Source organism: Penicillium hispanicum, assembly GCF_028827665.1.
Source record: "Penicillium hispanicum strain IBT 35686 chromosome Unknown utg000006l_segment0_segment0, whole genome shotgun sequence".
In the NCBI taxonomy this organism is placed as follows: Eukaryota; Fungi; Ascomycota; class Eurotiomycetes; order Eurotiales; family Aspergillaceae; genus Penicillium; species Penicillium hispanicum.
In genome coordinates, this window is record NW_026623198.1 from 2,338,976 (window position 1) to 2,358,959 (window position 19,984).

At 52.7% G+C, this 19,984-nt stretch overlaps 10 protein-coding genes across 10 annotated transcripts; 5 read left to right on the forward strand and 5 right to left on the reverse strand.

The window, feature by feature from the left end:
* Positions 1-31: 31 nt before the first annotated feature.
* N7459_007210 (mitochondrial 54S ribosomal protein mL44) lies at positions 32-1,242 on the reverse strand (the record flags this gene model as incomplete). Its single annotated transcript, XM_056946378.1, has 2 exons — positions 32-1,020; positions 1,077-1,242. 2 exons carry the CDS (start codon positions 1,240-1,242, stop codon positions 32-34), a joined length of 1,155 nt encoding a protein of 384 aa, XP_056798377.1.
* Positions 1,243-1,537: 295 nt separating this feature from the next.
* N7459_007211 (uncharacterized protein) lies at positions 1,538-1,927 on the forward strand (the record flags this gene model as incomplete). The annotated part of the gene is made up of 3 exons (XM_056946379.1): positions 1,538-1,560; positions 1,618-1,800; positions 1,870-1,927. 3 exons carry the CDS (start codon positions 1,538-1,540, stop codon positions 1,925-1,927), a joined length of 264 nt encoding a protein of 87 aa, XP_056798378.1.
* Positions 1,928-2,076: 149 nt separating this feature from the next.
* On the reverse strand, positions 2,077-3,399 carry N7459_007212 (uncharacterized protein; the record flags this gene model as incomplete). The annotated part of the gene is made up of 3 exons (XM_056946380.1): positions 2,077-2,936; positions 2,993-3,253; positions 3,318-3,399. The coding sequence occupies 3 exons, from the start codon at positions 3,397-3,399 to the stop codon at positions 2,077-2,079; spliced, it is 1,203 nt and encodes a 400-aa protein (XP_056798379.1).
* A 378-nt stretch (positions 3,400-3,777) lies between these two features.
* Positions 3,778-5,591, forward strand: capA (adenylate cyclase-binding protein; the record flags this gene model as incomplete). The annotated part of the gene is made up of 4 exons (XM_056946381.1): positions 3,778-3,824; positions 3,959-4,211; positions 4,264-4,565; positions 4,619-5,591. 4 exons carry the CDS (start codon positions 3,778-3,780, stop codon positions 5,589-5,591), a joined length of 1,575 nt encoding a protein of 524 aa, XP_056798380.1.
* Positions 5,592-6,292: 701 nt separating this feature from the next.
* N7459_007214 (uncharacterized protein) lies at positions 6,293-8,612 on the reverse strand (the record flags this gene model as incomplete). The annotated part of the gene is made up of 2 exons (XM_056946382.1): positions 6,293-8,233; positions 8,352-8,612. 2 exons carry the CDS (start codon positions 8,610-8,612, stop codon positions 6,293-6,295), a joined length of 2,202 nt encoding a protein of 733 aa, XP_056798381.1.
* Positions 8,613-9,291: 679 nt separating this feature from the next.
* On the forward strand, positions 9,292-9,974 carry N7459_007215 (uncharacterized protein; the record flags this gene model as incomplete). The annotated part of the gene is made up of 2 exons (XM_056946383.1): positions 9,292-9,421; positions 9,487-9,974. The coding sequence occupies 2 exons, from the start codon at positions 9,292-9,294 to the stop codon at positions 9,972-9,974; spliced, it is 618 nt and encodes a 205-aa protein (XP_056798382.1).
* Positions 9,975-10,147: 173 nt separating this feature from the next.
* N7459_007216 (exocyst subunit SEC5) lies at positions 10,148-13,319 on the reverse strand (the record flags this gene model as incomplete). Its single annotated transcript, XM_056946384.1, has 2 exons — positions 10,148-10,879; positions 10,938-13,319. The coding sequence occupies 2 exons, from the start codon at positions 13,317-13,319 to the stop codon at positions 10,148-10,150; spliced, it is 3,114 nt and encodes a 1,037-aa protein (XP_056798383.1).
* A 390-nt stretch (positions 13,320-13,709) lies between these two features.
* N7459_007217 (isocitrate dehydrogenase (NAD(+)) IDH2) lies at positions 13,710-15,274 on the forward strand (the record flags this gene model as incomplete). The annotated part of the gene is made up of 6 exons (XM_056946385.1): positions 13,710-13,796; positions 13,872-13,937; positions 14,088-14,174; positions 14,234-14,356; positions 14,422-15,141; positions 15,203-15,274. The coding sequence occupies 6 exons, from the start codon at positions 13,710-13,712 to the stop codon at positions 15,272-15,274; spliced, it is 1,155 nt and encodes a 384-aa protein (XP_056798384.1).
* A 312-nt stretch (positions 15,275-15,586) lies between these two features.
* Positions 15,587-16,659, reverse strand: N7459_007218 (EAF7 family protein; the record flags this gene model as incomplete). Its single annotated transcript, XM_056946386.1, has 4 exons — positions 15,587-15,936; positions 15,998-16,190; positions 16,256-16,401; positions 16,464-16,659. The coding sequence occupies 4 exons, from the start codon at positions 16,657-16,659 to the stop codon at positions 15,587-15,589; spliced, it is 885 nt and encodes a 294-aa protein (XP_056798385.1).
* Positions 16,660-16,871: 212 nt separating this feature from the next.
* N7459_007219 (tubulin gamma complex associated family protein) lies at positions 16,872-19,786 on the forward strand (the record flags this gene model as incomplete). Its single annotated transcript, XM_056946387.1, has 2 exons — positions 16,872-16,992; positions 17,049-19,786. The coding sequence occupies 2 exons, from the start codon at positions 16,872-16,874 to the stop codon at positions 19,784-19,786; spliced, it is 2,859 nt and encodes a 952-aa protein (XP_056798386.1).
* Positions 19,787-19,984: the final 198 nt, after the last annotated feature.

Genomic DNA, 19,984 nt, shown 5'->3' on the forward strand with positions numbered 1-19,984 from the left:
TTGAGCTGGCGCTTCATCTCAGTCTCGCGCATTAAACAATCACCTCACCCGGGTCGACATAGACGGGCTCCCACGGGGCAGCACCATTCTCTTCCATTGAGGAGGGAACGCGAACGTTAAGTGGGCTGTAGAGATACCAGCCCTTGAGAGCAGCGATGGCGGCGCGCTCTCGAGCCTCAAGCAGGCTGGCGCCAGCGCCTTCACCCAGCTTGTCGCGGCCGGAGAAGATACCAACCACAAAGACAGGGTGTCTAGACTTCCGACCAGTCTCGGTAATGATCTTGGCCACCGGTTTCTCAAAATTTTCACGTGCACACAGGCGAGCCAGGTCACGGGCCGGTTGAGCGTAATTGAACAGACTCGAGATGTCGAGGTGTCGGGAAAGGAAGTGGCGTTCGAAGAACCGCTTGGCGACCGTACGTCCAGCATGCAGATAAATAGCACCCATGACAGCCCGCACAAATGTAGCGCTGGCAACCTCAGTAGTGACCGCCTTGCCTGCGGTCGATCCTATAGACAAATCACCAAACTCATTGTCATAGAAGATCTTCGAGGTGACCGTTTTCCTCCATTTTTTTTGGGAAGAATATTGCCGCGTTGTGATTGAGTTTTGGTCGTCACCGACATTGGTCCCAGGCGCGATTCTTTGGAATTGCAGCAGGCCTGGGTCGACCTCTCCACCGGGCAACGTAGCGAGTTCCACGCCCCATTCTCGTGCCATGGCAGCGAGTGTTTTAGGGCCGACATATGCGTACATAGCAGAGAAGAGAACAGCCATCGGTAGACGAGGGTAAGTGCAGAGAAGGTGCTCCGTGGTGTAATAGGTAAGGAGGTTATTGCCGAGTGTGGCCAACGACTCATTGTTGAAATCGGCATTCGGATCTGCGGAGGCGTCTACCAATGTGCGGGCAAGTGTTGGGGGGGCAATCGAGAAGGAAGGTAAAGTCGAGCGTGAAGAGCCGCAAGTTTGGCGGATTTGGTTGCGGCGTCGACCGGAGGAGAGGGATATTGAAGTTGTGACTTGCGTTTGTGAACACTTTGGACGTGACGCATCACCCCATCTGGATCCTCAATACTGGCATCGTTCAAGCCATTTGGAAGGACAGAACCAATCTGGGTAGAGGCAACGGTCGATTGGCTCCGTGACCTGGCGGAGCTGAGATGTTGAGGCAGTTGGCTACCAGTCCAAGCACGCGGCGTAAGGACTGTGCTGCTCCATCGTTGGAGTTGCAGTCGCTTCATCAGGACGACTGTACAAGGACTGAACTGAAAAGACAATCCAAAAGGCAATCGACCACGCTGCGTCAATAAAGTGGAATAGCAGGCGAGCGGCCAATCTATAGGGAGAGAAAAGAGAAATTGTTGCAGTCACGGGATCGCTGGTCGTGTGAGGACACGCTAGTCCTTAACGGGCCCTGGTGGCTTGGCAGTCGACCTTCGATTGACGGCCCTTTCGGCTTCAGTCCCGCCTGCGAGAACTCCCCAGCTTGATCCTCCTTTTCTTCTCAACAACCCATTCAATTGCATCGCGTTCACGATGGGTGGTGGTGGAAAGATCTCGTTTGTCTGATTTGCTCCGGATCTTGGCGGTGGATGCTGATGGTTCGTCCTGTACAGGTACCCCAAGGAAGTCTGGTCCCCCGCTGGTGGCTGGTACGCCCAGCCTGGCAACTGGAGGGCCAACACTGCAATCATGGGTGCCTTCGTTATTGGCATTGCAGCTGTCGCCTTCAGCATTAGTGCTGACCGAGAGTACCGCGACAAGATGCCTGAGCCGGGCAGATTCTTCCCCAGCCGATAGTCAGTTCATGTCTCGCCCCAACCCGGGCAATAAGTCTTCATGCTGACCTTGTCATCTTTCGATTATAGCTGGAGCCGACAGATCCGCGAACATGAGGCACAGCAGGCCGCAAAGAATGAGTCATAGAGAACCATGTCGAATTTCAGGGTGACAACCCAAGGAGGATCCCCAGCGTGACGGGTCATTTTCTTATTGTGTTTTTACTATCATCTCCTCATTATTCCCTTGCTGTACGAAAATAGAAGGGCGTTCTCGATCAATCATTGGTCAACTGGTCAAGAGAAGAGCAGCCTCTGGGGAGACTCTTCCAATGTCCTCAATAATCGCTGCGTGTACAGACGGACCCGTTCCGTGAATACAGATCGATTCCACAACTCTTTGCCATTCTCCTTCACTGATATTTGTGGAACGCCAATCTGCTCCACCACAAAGCTAGCTGCCACTGTGGCACAGATGAGTGCCATTGGCAGATCTCGGCGCGAACCCCAAAGGTTTACGGCTTCCTTCCAACTGCCAGAGGACGAAAGGATCGACTGGATAACATCAAAAGGCTCTCGACCAGCGCTCACCATTCCCTGGGCAAGGGCACCCAGGAACGAATTGCCAGCTCCAGTAGGGTCGAGAACGGATGTAGTTCCCGAAGAATCTGGTTGGTGGTGAGCAGGTAGCCATAGTTTCTGATTCTTTGAGAAGGCATAGCTCCCATCCTTGCCCGCTCGAATAACTAGACAACCGTCCCTGTTGGGTCCAATGCCAGAGTCAATGATTTTTTTGACCAGCCGTTGGCCATCCTCGCTGCCTTCGGTCCACCCAGGCTGGTCAAACATCATTCCCAGTTCCATGTGGTTTGGGCTCACGACGTCAACAACTTGATTGGCCGCGAAGAACTTCTCTTGCTCTTCTGGGGTACACAAGTCAGGCACTGGCTCCCAAACGAAGATAGGTCTCTGTGAAGCATGCGCAGCGGAAGGCGCTTGACCCGCGTGTTGCAATTGATCCCTGCGCTGTAGAATGTCATGTACAATGGACATACAGCGGGATGCGGAGCAGACCATATGGAATGTTTTCGACCAGACCTGTGTGTCCGACAGCATTGAAGGCTCCAGTCTCAATTTTGGAGTTAGGTACTTGAAATCTGCCACCTTGGTTATTGACATGGCGTGTGGATTTGTAGTACAAGATAGGACTGACCTCGCTTCTCATCTGGATGGTATCCATTCCAAGCTCTGGTTGTGAGCCTTCCATGGTCTTCTCTGATTATGCATTCTGTGCCCCAGGACTGGATCACTGCCAGTGTCTCTGGCGGGAAGTCGGATCCAACATCCACAATCCAACTCACGGATCGAGCATGCGCAGAGCCTGCTACTAGCCGAGCCCCTACCACTGCAAATGAAGCTGCACCCCCAAGGATATTTTTGACCCCTGGTTTCGAGCCCCCGAAATCGATATCATCTGTACCGGAAGGCAATGTGAGCACACAAACGGCGGGGTTCTTACGAGGTAGAGATAAGCATACCAAGAATGAACATTCCCAGGGTGCAAAACTCGACCTGGTCTGTTTGGCCTGCTGCATCTTCAGTACCTGCCATCGTTGGCATTCATTGACATGGACTACCAATGGGTGCTCAAGAAGAACAGGAACAAGTCTATCGAATCCATCGGGGAGTTGGGGTGGGCCAGTGGAGTTGGTAATGTAATTACTAAAGATACATCACATTGTCACGGCGGGGGCGAGTCAGTGGGTGTAAGTACAATACAGCCCGCTGGCCTTGAGCTGCGGAACTCCAGGAGCTCTAGGCCCCTTGGTCTTTGCGTCTTCACACTCCTACCATCTGCTACTCTGTGGACTGCGAGGGTTCTGGCGTTGCAGATATATCATTTTGTGAAGGCTTCCTGCCGCCATCCATTTGATTCCGTTCCCTTACTCTCTGACATCCACGCGCCTCCCCCGTTATTAGAGCAACGTGTTGCCTAACATGGCGAGCGGCGGCCATATGCATAATTTCACCACCCTCATCAAGCGGTAAGTATACTCTTTGCTGGCAGCTGCATTCCCCGTGGTCGGTTGCATTCGTGTTTCAATCTTGTCCAAGCTGTACCACAAGGTGCTTCCCCCTCCCTCAGCCGAAACGACTGACAATGTATCCCGCCCAACAGGCTCGAGGCTGCGACCTCCCGCTTGGAGGACATGGCGATGTCTCTGGATGACCCCAGTGCCCCGAATAGTGCGGCAACAGCAACAGCTCCTGCACCGACAGTGCCCGAACCTCCTAAGCCTGCCCCCCCTCCGCCGCCGCCGGCAGCGCCCCAAATCCCACCACAGATCCAAGACTTCGATGCCTTGATCAAAGATGACGTCCAGAAATTCGTCAGCTTGGGTGAGAAGATTGGTGGATTGGTGGCAGAGCAGGTGAGTCTACTCGGGACGGATTCTTTTCGTGGATGCTGACACCAATTCATAGTCCAACGCAGTCCTACAAGCCTTCCAGGCCGAGCGCACCTACCTTTACGTTTCAACGAAGGCCAAGAAGCCCGAGCCTCAGCCCCCGGAGCTCATGACTGACCTCCACAAGGCCTCGGATAGCATCAACAACGTCCGAGAGTCGAACCGCGCATCACCGTTGTTCAACCACCTGAGCGCAGTCGCAGAGGGCATTGTTGCTCTAGGCTGGTTCTTCGAGAGCAAGCCTGCAGAATTTGTGACGGATATGATCGGCGGTATCGAATACTATGGGAACAAGGTGCTTAAGGAGTATAAGGAGAAGTGAGTATACCTGTTATGGCCTGAGGCACTAGTAGTAATTGACATAATGCCAGGGATCGGACACACATCGAGTACATCCAGGCTTATTACCAGAACTTCAAGGCGCTGTCTGCTTACCTCAAGAAGCACTACCCCAAGGGCTTGACATGGAACAATGAGTCCGGTGTGGATGCTCTGGAGGCATTGAAGCAAATCAAAGGCGGTCCTGCGCCTGCCGCTGGCGTCGTGCCACCACCACCACCTCCTCCTGTTCCCGCTCTCAACATTCCTGGCGGTGGTGCTCCTCCGCCGCCGCCTCCCCCAGGTATTCCCCCGGCTCCTGCTCCCGCTGCTCCGGCGCCAGACATGTCTGCCGTCTTTGATCAGCTCAACCAAGGCGAGCAGATCACCGCTGGACTCCGCAAGGTAGACAAGTCCGAGATGACACATAAGAACCCTACCCTTCGCGCTGGTTCTACAGTGTCGGATGGCTCTAGTTCTTCTCGGAGCAAATCTCCTGCTCCTAGCAAGAAGCCGAAGCCCGAGAGCATGCGCGCGCGCAAGCCGCCACGTAAGGACCTAGAGGGCAACAAGTGGCTGGTCGAGAACTTCGAGGGCGCGGAGGATATCATTGATATCCCCGCGCAGCAGAACCAATCCATCCTTATTTCACGCTGCAACAAGAGCATCGTCAAGGTGAACGGCAAGGCCAATGCTATTGCTATTGACAACTGCACTGGTCTATCCATCATCGTTGAGTCTCTGGTCAGCAGTCTCGACGTCATCAAATCGCCCAAGTTTGCTTTGCAGATTGATGGTATTGTGCCAACTGTTCTCTTGGATCAGGTCGACGGTGCTACAGTCTACCTCGGCCAAAAGAGCCTTGCCACTGAAGTGTTCTCGAGCAAGTGCAGTGCTGTCAACATCATGCTCCCACCTAAAGAGGGTACCGATGAGGATACCAAGGAGTGCCCCGTCCCTGAGCAGATCAAGAGCTATATCAAGGATGGTGTGTTGGTCAACGAGATTGTCGAGCATGCCGGTTAAGCACAGCCTGGGACTTGGATTGAATCAGGGGAACTTTGCTCCTGATTCACACCTTGGCTTGAAAAGCTCAAGGTCGATCTCTTTTTCGAGCCTCTGGTAGATCCTTGTTTCTATCTCTGTTAAGACATTTGATTGCCGTGCCTAGCGTCTCCTGTAGATATATCACAAGAATCCAGGTCTTAAGGCCTGGTGTTTCCCCAAAATGAGTACTCTAGTCTATAATTAAACAGGATTTGAATGAAGGTTTGGAATAGAGAACAGCATACTATGGTGGTGTTATGTCCACGATTCTTTAGGCGACAAGTGTAATAGGAAAACAGAACGATACCAAATGTGAGGGCCTTATGGAAGTCCCAAATGGGCTGTTGATGTAAAGGAAAGTAATGAAGGAAAGGGGTATTTGTACTTGATGACCCATGCGCCTTATTGATAGAACGCAAACAAGAATCGATAACTAAGTCAGAAGAGATGACAAGATACACCTGCACTTAAACATACACTGCTAGACAGCCAGTGTCGAAGCTGTAGGGATGGTTAGTTGGTTAGAATAGCCGCAAGACTGCATTTAACATTTCATCACGATAGTTACCGTCGGTTCTTGTCTGATCGAGATTGTGGTGCACTTGCAAGAGATGACTGATACCCCAAATGCGGCTGTCGGATGACGAACAGGTTTCTTTTTTTTTTTTGTTTCGACACAACTACTGGTCAAATGTCTCTTGCCTGTGGACATCTAAGCCACGAAGCCGTTTGGCAAGTAAACTCTCACCAGTATCTGCGGTGCCCTGGCCAGGGAAGGAATAACCTCCATATCCAGCATCACCCATGTTCAGCTTGCTGTAGAAAGAGCCATCAGCCTCAGAAGAGAACCGAGGGGCCTCTGTAGGTCCCATATACTCCGCTGCAGACCAGTGCAAAGGAATGTCACTTGGGGACGACACATGTGGACGGAGAAGTGGAATTGTACTTTGGCCGGCGCTCCGTCTGCGGGAGGCTTTCTCTAGTGCCAACCGAGTACTAGTAGATGAGGAGAGAGTAGAATCTCGTGTGGGTTTGTACGCGCTGTATCGAGGCTCGGGTAACTGAATCTCGTTGCGTAGCTTCTCCTTGCCATCTGGTACCCGATTGGCAAACACTACTCGTATGCTTGAATGTAAATAGAAGCGACCGCGAGATGGACAGCAGACATTCAGATGGATGAGATATCGTAAGGTCGGTTTGTCCTGGGGATTTTCAGTGGCGTTCAAGGATGCCTCCGGTCGATCAGTTCCGAAATTCTTCCGCGCACTCAAAGGCATGTCAATGATCGGACCTGCCGAATAACTTCGTTGCCTAATGAAGGTTTTGGTGCCGGGTTCCATCTCACTGAGGTCGTAGGGCACAAGGAAGAGCTTGACTGCAGTTTTGTGCGGGTTCTTGATGATGATTTGCAACTGTCCCTGCTGGGGAATCCGATAGCACCCTCCAGGGGGGCATTTAGGTGACTCCGCTCTGCGGTTCTTCTTTTCCCGACGGCGTCGAGTGTCAGTATCAGGAACGGGAGGAGCACCTGGCTCATCCCTGTTTCCATCCTCTTGACCCTGCATGGGACTATGTCGTTTGCGACGCCGCGTCGTACTAGAGTCGTCCTTTGCAAGTGAATTCTCCAGATCAATAAGACCCACATAAGGGCTCGGGCTGTCATCTGAAATGGAGCGACCGTTTCCTGAAGTTGGATAGCTATAGAAGACAGCCGGGAATGGCACTGTGACATGCGGGGGGCACTTGAGGTGGCCCTTGCATTTGCCCTTCCCCAGGACGCCAATTTGCGCAGTGAAATCCAAGGGCTTGGAAGGGTTCATAGACATTCGCCCTCGAAGAATCGATTCTTCGTAAGATCCTACCATCGGCGCGTGTGGCTTTGGGGAGATTTCGGAAGCATAAGACGGTCTTCTCGCTCTATATGCAGCTGTGTTACCCGCAGACACAAGTTGAAGACTATATGCTGACGCTAGGGGACGTCCAGATGAGTGGGGACTGAACAATCCATTCTGTCCTCCAGGCGGTGGGCTTTGGATATTGACTGCTCGTGACCCGGCGGGTGAAGATTGAAGGTGTCGAAAAGACTCTGGTGGCAGTGTTCGGCGGCGATTGGCTCTGTCCATGGACTCAACTTCACTTGGACCAATCCTCGGCGAGAAGTCCAAATCGGTGTTGTTCGCCTGGTGTATCAAAGGGCTTGTAGGAGCCTTAAGAACGTAACTGGATGAGAACGATCCCAACGACGGGGCTCTCGAGCGAGTTTCTGGAGTACGCCCCGGCTCTTGGTATTCACCGAATGCATTAGAGTGTCTTGAATCCGTTGGGAAAACCGTTGCACCAAACCAGGGAGTTGTAGGGGAGGTACCCAGGCGGGGAAATGGAGACGCCGGGCTGGGTTCCGCAAAGCGAGGCCGAGGCGACTGCGGTCCTTGAGATTCGGCACCTTCTCTAAAGTCACCCGAGTGTAATGCTGATCGAGGTCTCTGGATATCGGCCGGCGACCCGAGTTCCTCTGTTTGCTGTTTATAATTCTGACCGGGAATATCTTCTTCCACATGATCCTGTGCTGGTGACTCCACTAGGGAGTTCTGAGACATACAGACATCACCGTCGCCACTATTCTGCGGTTTTCCAAAATGTTAACAGTCGATTCGGAAGGGATATAAAGGTGGAACGAATAGGGGCATTGGGAAGACACAAAGAAAAGGTAAGATAGACGTATTGGGGTGCCCGACGTACCGAATACCCAAGCCTCCAGGGCGAGGATTCTTTGATTCGGTGTATGAGCTCTTGCCGATTGTTGGTCCCTAACCTAGTCGGGGAAATATGAATGGTGGACGACTGCGAGCTTGAGCCAGCTAATTCTGAATCTTCGAGTCCATGAACGTTTTCTTTCTGGCTGTGACCGTGAGGGGACCCTGGGGCTGGCTGTCGGAGTTCGACAAGGTCACCAAACCGCTGATCACGCCGCAGGCGATCCGAGCCATGAAAAAGGGGCATGGTGGCGAGGGACGAAGGGCTATGTGACCTGAGATGCCGAAGTGGACATTGCAGGAGACCACCGACGTGGTGAGCACTGTTGCAACCAGACCCGACAGTGCCGTGGTGGGGGTTGTTGGGATGCGGTGTGCGAGTGGGTATCTCGTCGCTAGGTCCGCGGAGGTGATAGGAAGAGGGGCTATAAGGTTAGAATATAACGCGGTAGGTCGAGTATTGAGTGAATATGGCAGGTATCAGGCAGCCATAGAGTCGGAGGGAGAGTTCGTCAAGGAAAAGAGAGGAGGAAGGGATCGCCGAGTCCCGGTCATGTCATCTCGTGGGTCTCAGATGATTCATCGGGCAATCATGGGGGGGCGCTGGTTTCGGACCGAGGGACTAGCTATCGAGCATTTAACATGGATTGTGTGGCTTTGAGCGCCAACACATGGAAATGTAATAGAATATTTAGAAAGAAAAAAAAAAAAAAAAAAAAAAAAAAAAAACTCACGGAAATACTGAGTAGAGCTCATTCGCGAGTGCGATGACTGCTGTACATCGCGGCAGAGTTCCAGATCGACCACTTGTCGGGGCCCGGACGTAGATCGCCACTTTTTTCTTCCTCTTCTTAGAGCGTTACAACACAACCACCCCTCGCCCCTTGACCACAACAGGCAAGACCACCATCTATCTGGAACTTATCATGGCACCAAAACGCAGTCTCGACGGGGAAAACGTTTCAGTAGCACCCCAAACCGAACCGCCAGTCAAGAAGCGCAAGGGCTTCAGCGTTGGTCCGGCGAACCTCCCAGATGGCACATACAGGCGCAAAAGTGAGTTCCATCGGGTCGGGCTATTCATCATACTGTTCTTGTAAACTCATCCTCATCGTTTACAGCCCAAAAGATCAAAACCGACTTGATCCAAAAGGCCAAGGTGAAAAAGGCCTACGCCAAGATCAAAGCGCAAGAACTCGCCAATGCGCCCAAGTCCGTGTATGCCACCGGGGAAGAGGAAAATGAAAAGACACAAGATCAGAATGAAGAAGCAGCACCAGCGTCTCCAGAGCTTCATCCGGACCGGGTTGCCATGATGAACGAACCTTCACCAGAGCCTGCCCCGAAACCCGAAAGGCGCCCGCGGAAAGAGGATGGGAATAAGCGCGAGCGGAAACCTAGGCCCTCGGCGTTTTCCAAGGAGATAGAGATCGCAGAGCAGCGCAGAAAGGCCATTGAGGCACGCCAAAAGGAGCGCGAGGCGAAGCAGAAAGATAGGGATGCCATGGCGCGAGCGAGGCGACCGGACCAGTTTGGCAAGCGGAGGTTGGGAAGGGAGAGCAACGTGCTCCTTGGTCGTGTGCAGCGAATGGTCGGTCAGACGCGGTGAAGTGATTTTTTTTTTTTAAAAAAAAAAAACAGTATGTCTAGAGTCTCGTGGAGGGCCACCGCAGCATTCGTGATACCCTATTATGTCTGCACCGAGTCCAGGATTTTATTATTCAAAATTGACGTGTTTGTTTATATGCATTATGGCAGCAATGAACTTCATGGGTAGATCTACTATGCAGCCGCCGAGGACTTGGTCCCAGTTCCGCTTCGAGCCTTTCTGAAGCATGCGAATTCTCCCTTGGTCCGGTCTCGGAGTCGCTTGAGCACGACTCTCATCTCCCCCAACTCAGCCTGTAATTTGGTGCGGGCTTCGTTCGTAGTGCGGCGATCCAATTCCACGTAAATCTGGCTCTGGATGTTGGAAGCCTCTTCGGTCGAGTATTGTGACAACGTCTGTGCGATGAACTCGGTGTCCAGTGTGGCTTGCATCAGAGCAGCAAGCGAGAAGCTAGACCGTGCGCGAAAGGCAGTGAGCAGGGATGAAGAGACCTGCACCAGTAGATAGGTGAGAATGGTAGCTAGCAACGATGCCGGGGCATTTGTGGAGCGGCTGGCGCTTGCCAGGACGCTAGAAGGAACAGTGGTCGAAATCTCGGTGTGCACCAGCACAAGGGTCAGCATAGTGCTATAAACGTAAGGGCGGACCTGTTCAGGTCGCTCGGTCGAAGGAACCCAGTCTGGAGCAGCAATACCACTGGTGATAGTCTCGTTCAAGGAGGCAATAGTGGGATTTGTATATGACTGGAATAGTCGATCCTCGATTTGCTTGAGGACATCTCGAACCGTCTTGCCCTCGTCCGTCAACTTGACAGAGAATGAGGTTTCGAAATAGGCAATCAGTTGCGGAACGTACTCAGATTGCAGGGCTTTGAGGTTCGACAGTGTCAGGAGGATTCGTACATTCTATGTGACGTCGTTAGCACTTGATCTGTCCGCTACTTCGCAATCAATCGCCACTTACCCTATTCCGAGAATCCACTGAATCCGCAGCTAGCACAGATAAAGCAGCGTCAAGCGCTTGGCTGGTCATGACTGGGCGGGAAATAACCCACTCGCTCTCTTCCCCTGGAGTCGTCAGGTGCTCTGCATTCTCCACAAGTCCGCTTAGAGCTTTGTAGACACTCGAAACAAATTGAGCGCGGACTATCTGAAGCAACTTCGCGGGTGGTTGCGTGACAACATCAACATCTCCAGATTTACCGGCCATGGCCTCGGAAATGTACAGAATCTTTTGCATACCCCCGAGAATAGCACCCTCGAAAGCAACGAAAAACCCAGGCATCTTTGTCAAGTCGCGTTTCTCTGAATCACGGGTCCAATCTTCCAGCAACTTGCAGTACTCGGCGTCTTTGCTCCATGCGGTGCATGCCACACGAGCCGCCCGTTCCCGGGCAACACTCACCAGTATTTTCAAATGATCATGGGTCGAACCAGTATTTCCAACTGGACGCAGCCCTGCCATTTCACTGGCAGCTGTACCAACAATGATAAGAAACTTGCTGAGATAGTGAATTCCGCTGAGCGAATTAGAGAAGGGTGGCCAGAACGCGAAATCCTCCCAGTGCTCTCCCCGCTTGGCTGCTGGAATCGGTAGGTTTTTCGGATCCAGCTTGAAACGAGACTCCGTCGGAGTGACGCCTCTTGACCCAGGGCTCGTTGGGCTGGGCGGGATAGGAGAAGACAGAAGTGAGATGTCTTCTGTGGGAGGCTCATTGAAAAGAGCCAGAACGTTCTCACGGATGATATTAACAAGCTCCACGACGCCTCTCTCAAGCTCCTTGATATTACCCGGAGTCAGTCGGTGATGTTTGCGACTTTCACCTTCAAATCCAACTGGAAGAAGTCTCTGTCGACTACCGTCGATAAAAGACTGTGCCACCTCCCAGAAGTCTAGCACTTCGCCCAATAACCCATTCTGTGATGACAAGAGCCGAGTGAGGAATGCCTGGACACAGTCCCAGAGCTCAATGACTTGGTCTGTGTCTAATCTCTCGGGAAATTCCGCAGTGCCATCCCGAGGAGCCAGACGGAGGTAAGAAGCAATAGCCTGAGGGGTAGGCTTCTCCCCACCAGCAAGTCTTCGCCTCAGTATCTCAATCTCCACTTTGCAGCGGTCACAAAATGAGGTTATCTTGGTCTTCAGGAACTCATAGCGGCTGAGAAGCCATGTCCAGATGGGGTTATTCTCAACGCCTAGTTCCAACAAAGCTCCGATTAGCTCCATATGCTCTTCCACGGGCCCGGACGCAGTGCTCGTAGTGGATGTTGTGGGTGCATCACTGAGCCGTCTCCAAAGTTCCCGCTGGAATGCTTGAATCTGCTGGTCCACATCAATCCACATTCGACCCAGGGCCAAGATCGTGTGCGTCTCGTAGTCGGTCAACTGGCGACGAGAACTGGAGGCCTGCTCCACAATGTTCTTTGCCCGATTCGCCAGCGTTCGTGCCTTGGTGTATTGTTCGAAGACTGCGTCGTAGTCGCGTTGTTGGATGGACTTGGACAAGAGGCTCCCGATTTCATAGACGTCGCGCTGTTTCTCCATGGTGTCCACCACTGACTTGAGCATCTGTTCTCGGTCACGACCTCCAAGAGCAGGTCCCCAAACTTCTTCTGCTTTGACAGAAGCCTCCAGCAGGGGGCCTCGGATGCCTTTCATACCATACTCGCTCTCTTTGGTCAAAGCATTCTTTCGAGAATCGATTGGTCTCGAGGGGGAGGGAGAGGCGCCCCGGAACTGGCCCGAATAGTTTCGGAAGTGACCTGACCTGCGCGGAGCCAGATTTTGTTCTTTCTCCTTTTCCACTCCTTGATCTCTCATTTCCGTGTATACACTATCAATAGTTGCCTTAGCCCGGACGAAGCGCTCGAAATTTGCTTCCACCAACACCTTCAGAGACGCCGACTTCTGGTCGATAGATTGCGACAGGTGATCTAGACCATCCATGAGGGATCTGATCGAGTCCGAGTGATGGGCCTGGGATAGGAAGAGTGCGGGGGAGAAGGACGTCGATGAGAGCAGATACCGTGACCGCTTACCCCCCTCATCCTCTAGATGCAGCCCCCTTTGCTTTAGGATGCGTAGGACACTGTCTCCGGTACCTAGAGGATCAGGCTCGTCGTTCAGCGCATTCTCTCGGCCGTCTTTACCGCGGCGGGACCCAAAGTTGCTCCGCCAGTCGCTTGGGGTGCGTTCGAGCGCGAAGTACCGAGACTTGCGTGGGCGACTCTTGGTCCGTTGCACGGTCTCCTCTTCGGATTGATCGGCCTCCTCCAGCGCGGCTGGGAATTCATCAGGGAACTCCGAGGGCAGATTGTAGTGACTGGCGACGTCAAGATCGGACATGGTGGCCATAGGAGCTGGACTGGGGGTGGAGACGGGATGAATTGGAATGGGATCTCAGGGTCTGCCGAGGCGGAGCTAGGAGTCGGGGGCCTGCAGAAGACCGCGGCTGCAAGTGACAGCAGGAAGTAGCAAAGGCCCAGTAACTATTCCACGAAGCCGTAGCTTGGAGCACCATGAGAAGGTGTCGTGCCGAACACCAATGACAGGAACAAGAGTGGACTCGGGTACATGTAGCCGGGGGGGCATCAAACCACCAATGCGGTCTGCGTTCCCGGTCGGATCGGGACGGCGCCGAGAAAGTCGATTCTTTCGTCCCCCCATTTCCCTTTCTTCCTTCTCTCCCCACCACCAACTCTCCTCCCCCAAGCCGATTGACGGGATCTCTTCAAAATGCTCGCCGCTAGAAACCTGTCTGTTGCTCGTCAGTGCCTGCGGTCCACCCGTGTGGCCCCCAGCTTCGTGGCCCCCGTGTCGCAGGTACCAACCCCCTCCCTCCTACCACTCGTCCCAGAGAACCCCAATTGGCTGACCGTTGTCTCTTTCCGATCCTAGCTGCGCAGTCTCGCTACCTCCGCCGACGATGCTGTCGCCAAGTTCAAAGGTCAGAAGGGTGGTGATGTACGTGAACCCCCCAGCAAATCTCGTTTTCCCCCTCGGTGCCGGCGCCAGCCGCGCGCAAACCATGTCGACGGGCACCTCTTCCGCAACAGTTACAACGATTATAACGTGCAATGGCAATATACTAATTATTTTACGTTTGAATTGTAGGGCAAGTACACGGTGACTCTGATCGAGGGTGACGGCATTGGCCCTGAGATCTCGCAGTCGGTGAAGGATATTTTCGAGGCCGCCAAGGTAGCGACCTGTCGCAATGCCCCAATCGCTACGCGACAGAGATACTAAGATTGTCACAGGCCCCAATCAAGTGGGAACCCGTTGATGTCACTCCTATCCTCAAGGACGGCAAGACCGCCATCCCCGACGATGCCATCAAGAGCGTCCAGAAGAACTACGTTGCGCTCAAGGGCCCCCTGGCTGTATGTCAAAACCCGACTCTATTCCCTTCGCATCGCTCGGTATCACTAATCGCTTAATCGTCTAGACCCCCGTTGGTAAGGGTCACGTCTCCCTGAACCTGACTCTTCGCCGTACCTTCAACCTGTTCGCCAACGTCCGCCCTTGCCGCTCCATCGCCGGCTACAAGACCCCCTACGACGGTGTCGACACTGTCCTGATCCGTGAGAATACCGAGGGCGAATACTCCGGAATTGAGCACGTTGTTGTCGACGGTGTTGTGCAGAGCATCAAGCTTATTACCAAGGAGGCTTCCGAGCGTGTCCTGCGCTTCGCCTTCCAGTACGCCGAGTCTATCAACAAGAAGAAGGTTCGCGTTGTGCACAAGGCCACTATTATGAAGATGTCCGATGGTCTGTTCCTGAACACCGCCCGCGACATCGCCAAGGACTTCCCTGAGGTTGAGTTCGATGCCGAGCTGCTGGACAACTCGTGCCTCAAGATCGTTACCGACCCTACCCCCTACAACGACAAGGTCCTTGTCATGCCCAACCTATACGGTGACATTCTGTCCGACATGTGTGCCGGTCTGATCGGTGGTCTTGGTCTCACCCCGTCCGGTAACATTGGTGACGAGTGCTCCATCTTTGAGGCCGTCCACGGTTCCGCTCCTGATATCGCTGGTAAGGGTCTTGCCAACCCCACCGCTCTGCTTCTCAGCAGTATCATGATGCTGCAGCACATGGGTCTCCATGACCACGCTGCCCGCATCCAGAAGGCTACCTTCGACACCCTGGCCGAGGGCAAGGTTAGTTTACGCGCTTTAAGCCCGCCAATATGGAGAAAAATGCTAACGATGCGGTACCTAGACCCTCACTGGCGATCTTGGTGGTAAGTCCAAGACGCACGAGTACGCCGAGGCTATCATGAAGCGCCTGTAAATTAAGTCGCTACTCCGATTTCCTGTACTATGACCTTTTGATCTATTTGCTGCGTACCCCTCGAACGACATTAGACTTCCTATAGCGATCGAAATATACCTACTTGTGTAGTTACGAAGATTTTCATCTCCATTCAGCTGGGCATATATTTGTCAGACAGGGAGTTAACCTTGGAATTCGTCGTGTAGAATACAGAGTCTGCAAGATAGCGCTGCACAACACCAGGTGGAACTACACCTAAACGCCGCCCAGAAAGCTGCTAGGTATCAAAACTGGAATCTTAATAGGTCAAAAAGCGAATTGAAGCAGCAATCAACGTCGGCGACCAGTTCTGCGCGTCCCCGTACTCGTTGAAGCCCTCTTGTCTTTTTGCTTGGTTCGAGAAGTTTGTGCCCTTGTGCTTCGTGATCCTCCCTTTTCTTCCTCGGCTTCTTCCTCGCCATCGCTATCCCGTGCACCATCAGTGCCCTCGTCGCCCTCCTCTTCACCCTCGTCATTTCCACCTGTGTCATCGCCTGAGTCTCCGTCCTCGTCAGATGCTTTTTCTTGATCGTCATTTCCAATTTCGACTTGCAGCTTTGTAGACCGCGTTTCTCGTGTCTTTTGGCGAGTACCGCGGTTGGATTTGCGACCTCGAGATGGAGCTGGAGACGAACGGGGTTCTGTACCAAATAGGCAAGTTAGTCTCGATATATAAGACCATGCCGATGGGTAGGAACCCACCATCAGTGTCTGCAATAGTGCTCCCTCGTCGAGATTCAGCCTGCCGACTCGTCACAGGCGACGAGGATCCTTCCATTGCTAGCCTTCTCTCGAACATCATGTCGCCGTATTCATCGTACGGGAGTTCGAACGGACAATACCGCTCACTCACACCATCATCATCCTCGTTCGCATCTGTGATTACCGAATCTTCCTGAATAATCGAAACGAGTCAGCACAACAAGCTTTCACAGCGTAGTGAGCTCAAGCGCTGCTTACCCGCTCGTCCAGCGCTTCCAGATTGTACAAGGACCGTAGCTTCTTCCATATCCCAGGAATGCGCATATGCTCTGCAGTTGAAGGTGCATACCCTTGACTCCTCAAATAGTCGGCAATTGCAAGCATGCGGAAGTGTTTGTGCACGCCTAGAGTAGGGTCAGTTTCCAGATCATCCGAGTGGCGGGGAACTGGCTTGGCTCCAGCTCACCAACTGGCTTCCATTTGATAATTGCCTTCAGGAGCGCAGTCTCCTGCTCGTCCGTCCATGGATCGGTGAGCAAATCATACTCAACATGGGGCTTTCCGGCGCTATCGGTCGATCCGGGGGTGTTCGCGCTGGACTGCGTCGTGTCGGCTTGCGGCGTGGTGGAATGTGCGCGCTTCGTTTTCTTGCGAGGAGGCATTTTAATTTTGAGCAACTCTGAAACGAATCGGATGAGACGTGAAGTCAGTGGCGCGAACTTTGGCAGACGACGTGGAGCTACAGGGACGTAAGTTCTCGCGAGTTTCTGTTATCGGATGGCCCGTGCACGATAGCCATTCGCATCGCGGGACTCGATTGACTAGGTCTAACGCGTTCGACACACATTCGTGCCGCGCTGGCTATGGGCCCGCGATGGATTTAGACGACTGTGTGCCCGACCCTTTCTCTAGCGAAAGCTTCTGGAGGCTTTCCAGGTTCAGCATAGAGGCTTTACAACCATTGGAGCCTCTACCGTGGATTGCGGACCTGCCGAGTACGTGGGCCACTCTAGCGCTGGACGACTGAATACTGACATTGGCTTGCTTACAGGCATCCCGGACTCTTACCTCAAAGCATCACCCGAAGCAATTGACCAACCTGGTTCTATATGGAAATGGAATCTCTTTAACAACGATATCGACCCTCTCGATTCCCCCAGCGATTCGGTTATTGACTCTGTCAACACTGAATCCAGGGCACCTTCTCCTTCTGCAAAAGATTCTGATAAGGACAACGACGATAGCAACATATGGGCCCTGGATGCTCTTCGGGAAGAGCCGGGATATGTTGTCCCACTAAGATCATGGGAGAAATTCCAGGATCGGTCGTTTGGGGAGCCTGTATCTGCCTACTTCACCGAGTCAGGTGCGAATGGCTTTGATGCAGCTCTGGCATATCAACAAAATACTCACGGGCGCAGCGTCGCTGGGCGAATAGTGCGACATGATATTTTTCTCCGATCACTATTGCACCTGGGTCTTGGATGGAGCTCGCCGTTTTTCCGCTACAACCCACGGACGATGACTTTTGAGAGATACGTCAAGGATGCTCGAGTATCTGGTATGAGCTTAACAATCTTGGAAGGTGTTGTTGCCGATATGCTACAGTGTGGTACAAATATGCTGCGCGTCCGATCGTTCGCACGAACCCCACCAATCAAGGCGAAGGACCTATCCGCATTGTTTACTTTGCGTGGAACTGTCTTAGTGATAATGTACCATCTTGAGCACCATATACTCGGACAATCCAGCCAGGTTGTTTCACTACTGCAGGCCACGGCATTGTTTCATCGATGCGGGGATTTGATAGGCGCATTGGCCGACATCGTTGGCGCAGCGGAGCAGGCGAGCTCGGACGCTCAAGTTATATCAACCGCGATGAAGTGCGCAGCCTTCTTTGCCCAGAAGTTCGGGTGGATGCAGAATCTGATGCACGAAATAGTGGTGCGAGTAACGGAGCCCTGGTTCGGATTCATTGAAGGCTGGATTGGCCTTCGACCCGAGGAAGCCGCACTCAACGAGTCTTTGGCCAGTGGTCGGAATTTTGTGCAATTGGAACTTCTCGAAGCCACTGGCAGATTCCGGAACGGCCCCCCAAGAACCAATTTCACCTACTGCCGGGATAATATGCCATCATTTATCCCCTCTGACCAGGCACAATCCATTTTCGAAAGTGGAAGAAGTCTTCGGCTTCTCAAAAACTCCCACCCAGACCACCCTATCGCTCGACAGGATGTTCTCACTCGAACAGGCCATCTTCGACTGTGCTATGTTACCACTTGGGCTGATATCGAGCGCATTCAAAAGAGAGCTGATGCTTATGAAGCTCAACTTCGCGCTGAGATATTGCGTTACCATAAGGCAGGCATGGTTCCGCCAAGAAACAATCCAGACTCTATTCCCGACGGTGATACTACAAATAAGATAGTGGAGAAAACTTTTGAACTGTTCGATATTGATGACCAGACCCTCGTCACTGGGTCAGCTATGGACCAGAAAGCCCTCTCCGATGAAAATATTAACCAGATGCTCCAACAAAACGAGACTTCAGACTTCGGTTTTACCAAAGCTGGTCGATTCGGGCCAGAATTGACTTCTAGTCTCTATCTGTCACTTGCCCCAGTGATTTCCTCTCAGGCAAAGCTGATTGACTTCTCATGTCTCTATCATCTGTTCAAAGAACACAATGTCCGCCACCATTTGAACCTTCAAAGGCGTTTCCAACTGCTAGGTGATGGCTCTTTTACCTCCCGGTTGTCATATTCCCTGTTCGATCCGGAGATGGAGAGTGGTGAACGGAAGTCTGGGGTCATGCGCAGTGGTGTGCACACTGGCTTACGACTAGGTAGCCGCGATACTTGGCCACCAGCAAGCTCAGAATTGCGGCTGGTTCTGATTGGACTCCTCGGGGACTGCTATTTCGGTGACACCGATCTTGAGACATCAGACCGGGCTGAAGGCCCGAGAGAAAATGAGCTCCCTGGTGGGCTCAGCTTTGCCGTGCGAGAGTTGACGAGTGAAGAAATCGAGCGGTGCAAGGATCCCAATGCCATAGAAGCTCTAGATTTCCTGCGTCTCCAGTACAAGCCACCGGAAGCTCTCGAAGCTCTCATTACGACTCGGTCTCTCAACAAGTACGACCGTCTTTTCAAACATTTGCTTCGTCTACTTCGCATGGTTTCGGTGGTGAAGGGGCTCATCCGTGATTCCACTGCCCGAGGCTCTCTGTCAGGGGACACTCGGAACGTATTCCAACGATTCCGCATTGATGCCCAACACTTTGTTCTTGCGATCAGTGACTACTGTTTTCACATCGGCATTGGGTCTATCTGGAGCCGCTTTCAAGAAACACTCGCCAAGATCGAACGCTGCCTTGATCGTGGAGATATTGACGGCACTCTCGAAGCTGCCCACTCTGTCCCGCGCCTTCGCGACTTCCACGAAGACGTTCTCGATCAAATGCTGTTCGCCTTCTTCCTCAGCAAGCGACACACACCGGCAGCCAAATTGCTAGACACCATTTTCAGCATCATCCTTGCGTTTAGCCCGCTGTCCAAAGCAGATGGGATCAGTGGGTTGCGCCATGAAAACGAAGGCACCGTCCTGCACATGTATTCCACATTCAAGAAACAAGTACATACTTTCGTTGGCTACTTGCGCGGTCTGGACTCGGGAAAAGCCTCCTCGAAGTCTATGGGAAAGTCAGGGGTCCAATTCGCTTCCCGAACCGAGTCAACCACTGTCTTTGAGCATCTTCGAATAAGGCTAGATGTGAAAGATTACTATTGACCTTCATGTGCTCCCCACTGCTCAACCTGCATGTCGCATTGAAATCAGGTGAAACTACCCTGTGACTTTTTCACTTCAAGCGTTTCATGCGTTGACAGCGAAATGTTACGATTAATGAGCCATCACCATTCTTAGTCTCAAGCAGAAGTAAACTCATAGCCGTCATATCAATCAATACCCATGCCAAATGCAATATCT